General features: G+C 43.1%; 1 protein-coding gene across 1 annotated transcript; it reads right to left on the bottom strand.

Annotated features, from left to right (window-relative positions):
* Positions 1 to 1,263: 1,263 nt before the first annotated feature.
* Positions 1,264 to 2,575, bottom strand: LOC146062868 (uncharacterized). Its single transcript, XM_083174876.1, has 2 exons — positions 2,077 to 2,575; positions 1,264 to 1,836 (listed from the first exon to the last, which is right to left on the bottom strand). The coding sequence occupies exons 1-2, from the start codon at positions 2,476 to 2,478 to the stop codon at positions 1,264 to 1,266; spliced, it is 975 nt and encodes a 324-aa protein (XP_083031002.1). The 5' UTR covers positions 2,479 to 2,575.
* Between the last annotated feature and the right edge of the window lie 232 nt (positions 2,576 to 2,807).

The following is a 2,807-nucleotide window of genomic DNA, read 5'->3' as shown; positions in this document are numbered from 1 at the left end:
TCTGAGTAATCGCTTTCGAGTATTCCACACAGCGATAAATCTGCGCATGGACAAGATTAACTGGATGGTCTTGGCGTGCTGTGCCCTTCATAATCTACTGCGCACAAAGAAAATGGCCCGCCACCACCCATCCCATACTGAACCTCCCGAACCACTTCAGCCACAAACCCCTACACCAGCAGTGGGGTTCACTGAACTCCAACGTTCAGGGGCTACTGGTGTGTCTACCACTGAGGCAAAAAGAATCAGGGAGCAGTATACTGCTTACTTTAATGGGGAGGGTGCAGTGTCCTGGCAAAATGATGTCGTGTGATATGATTATATTACAAATGTATCATACAACGTTTAAAGTACCATGTTTTAACTTCAAATTATATTGTTGTTTGTTCAAAACTGAATGTGTTCCCATTTGTTTTGTAATGTATTCTTTTATTTTCCATGACATGTACAACTCTCAAATAGGTGTCATATATGGGTCCAACAGTAGGGATCCCAGCAGGCATTATGCCGTTGACGGGATATTGACCCCTGCTTTTGAAAATGCGTATAGGGCGGGGTCATTGTTTATTTAACTGGGGAGTGGCGACAGCAAGGAGGAAGCAATCGTTCACCCTCTGAATACCGACCATGGGTTGTGAACAGGTATGGAGCTTGTCCATTGTCCCTTGTGTGCCCCGCTGTTGATGTTTTCATAATAGGGATACCAACCCAGGTAAATAGCCCCATCCACTAGCTCTCTCCCCTCACACCATCCACTCACCTGCTCATCTTGTATAAGAAAATACAATTGTTTTCAGTAAAAAACTTTATGTAAAAATTTTAATTTTTACATATACAATTATTAAATAACTCTCATAAAATAGCAAAGAATTGACAATAAATTGTCATGAGATAAAACATTTCCCAACCAATGGAAAATAATATTTAACAAAGTGCAAACATGTGTTTGTTGAGTACAATGGGGCAGATGTATTAAGCCTGGCAAAGAGATAAACTGGAGTTAAATTGCAAGGAGATAACGCACCAGCCAATCAACTCCCAACTGCCATATTTCAAACACAGCCGATTGGCTGATGCGGTATCTCCTTCCACATTAACTCTAGTTTATCTCTTTGCCAGGCTTAATACATCTGGCCCAATGGCTCACATACAGTGGAATGCCACAGGTAAGGTGATATGTTCCATTCCCCAACATCAACGAAGAAAGTGCAACCGCATGAACTGATTTTTTTTAGAAAAATGCTTGCAACAGCAACTGTAATTTTACATTTGCAACAAACCAGGCTCATCACCTTGCAGAGTGGCATGGGCACTCATCCAAGCGGAGCAGGTGCTACTTGAGGAACTATAGGTAGGTGATGATGTTGGGGAGTGATCACTCAAGGCAAATTGGTTGTTTGGGTTTTGTGTACAAGTATTCGGTGTAGGTGGATATGACGGATAATGTGGATTGGTTGGTGGTGGGAGAGGTGGCCAATGCAATGTCTGCGATGGTAATATGGGGCTCTCTGGTAATTTACCATTTTGAGCACATATTAGCGCATCGTATACAATGCTTTTAAAACGAAGACGTTGGAACGGATCCAACGACTGCAGTTCAGATGCGATGTTCATTCCAAAATTTTCATGTTCATCTGGGGGCTTCTGAAGAACCTGTTCTGCACGCCTCAGAAATTGCTCGGCAGACAATGGTGCAGAGCTCGTACTCTGTGCAGTAACCCGACATCTTCTTGGCGGTGGTGGGCGACTTGGTTGCGGAGGAGATGGCTCTGCGTCAACTAAATCGACATCTGTAGGCTCGCTGATGGAGACATCATGGTCGCTCCCTGGTGCTGGCTATAATAAAGGTATACAAAAATAAATTACACAAACTTTCAAAATGGTATTGAGCCGAATAACCATGACACTCCAAAAATTGTTGAACTACACATGCCAGCATGCACTGCATCATTTTTTTTTTTTTAAATAGACAAAAAAATTTTGTAGTGCTTATCGTCATGTGCATTTAACAACAGATGGAGTGTATAGTTGTAAAAAAAATCTTGAATGATGTTTGTCCTTTGTACATATACTTACCACCTCATCTTGATTCTCGACAACTACCGGTGGCATATCCCCCATCATCGAGCAATGAGATTGAGTCCTGGGCTCATCCTCAAGGGTGAACAGGAGAAGATTGTAGTACCACAACGTGGGCTTTCTGACTTCATCCGCCCCTGCTCCCGAATGCTGTGACTCCTTCACTCTCTTGTGTTCCTTTAAAAACACTGTTCTGAAATTTTGGATCTTCTTTTTGACCCATTTCAAATCCGCTTGACTTTTACGGACTTTACAGTACTCAATGAGCTGCTGGTATGCCTTCGCTTTTTTGTCCTTGTTTGCATAGTCTTTGGAGGTTATTTTCCACAGACATTCATGGGACTGATACAGTTCCAGGAATCCAGTCCAGTGGTCTTGTTCAGTGATTTCAGCTGACATGTCTGTAAATGACAAAAGGATTCAATATACAATATTTTTAAAATATTTTAAAATGCACCAGGCAGGCGGAAGCACTTTGCACCAGGCACTGCATGCATAGAATTCACCAGGTAGGCAGCAACACTTTGCACCAGGCACAGCACTCACAAAATGCATCAGGCAGGCGGAAGCACTTTGCACCAGGCACTACATGCATAGAATTCACCAGGTAGGCAGCAACACTTTGCACCAGGCACAGCACTCACAAAATGCACCAGGCAGGCGGAAGCACTTTGCACCAGGCACTACATGCATAGAATTCACCAGGTAGGCAGCAACACTTTGCACCA

Source organism: Crinia signifera, chromosome 3 (assembly GCF_055691185.1).
Source record: "Crinia signifera chromosome 3, ASM5569118v1, whole genome shotgun sequence".
Lineage (NCBI taxonomy): Eukaryota > Metazoa > Chordata > Amphibia > Anura > Myobatrachidae > Crinia > Crinia signifera.
The sequence above is the reverse complement of the archived record's forward strand: the minus strand, read 5'-3'. Positions and strand labels throughout refer to the sequence as shown.

Bases quoted from the DNA above. Each gene is read 5' to 3' on its own strand.
- LOC146062868 (XM_083174876.1), bottom strand. From the start codon at position 2,478: ATGTCAGCTGAAATCACTGAACAAGACCACTGGACTGGATTCCTGGAA. The intron at 1,837-2,076 runs GTAAGTATATGT...CCTTTATTATAG, and splicing joins TCGAGAATCAAGATGAGGTG to CCAGCACCAGGGAGCGACCA.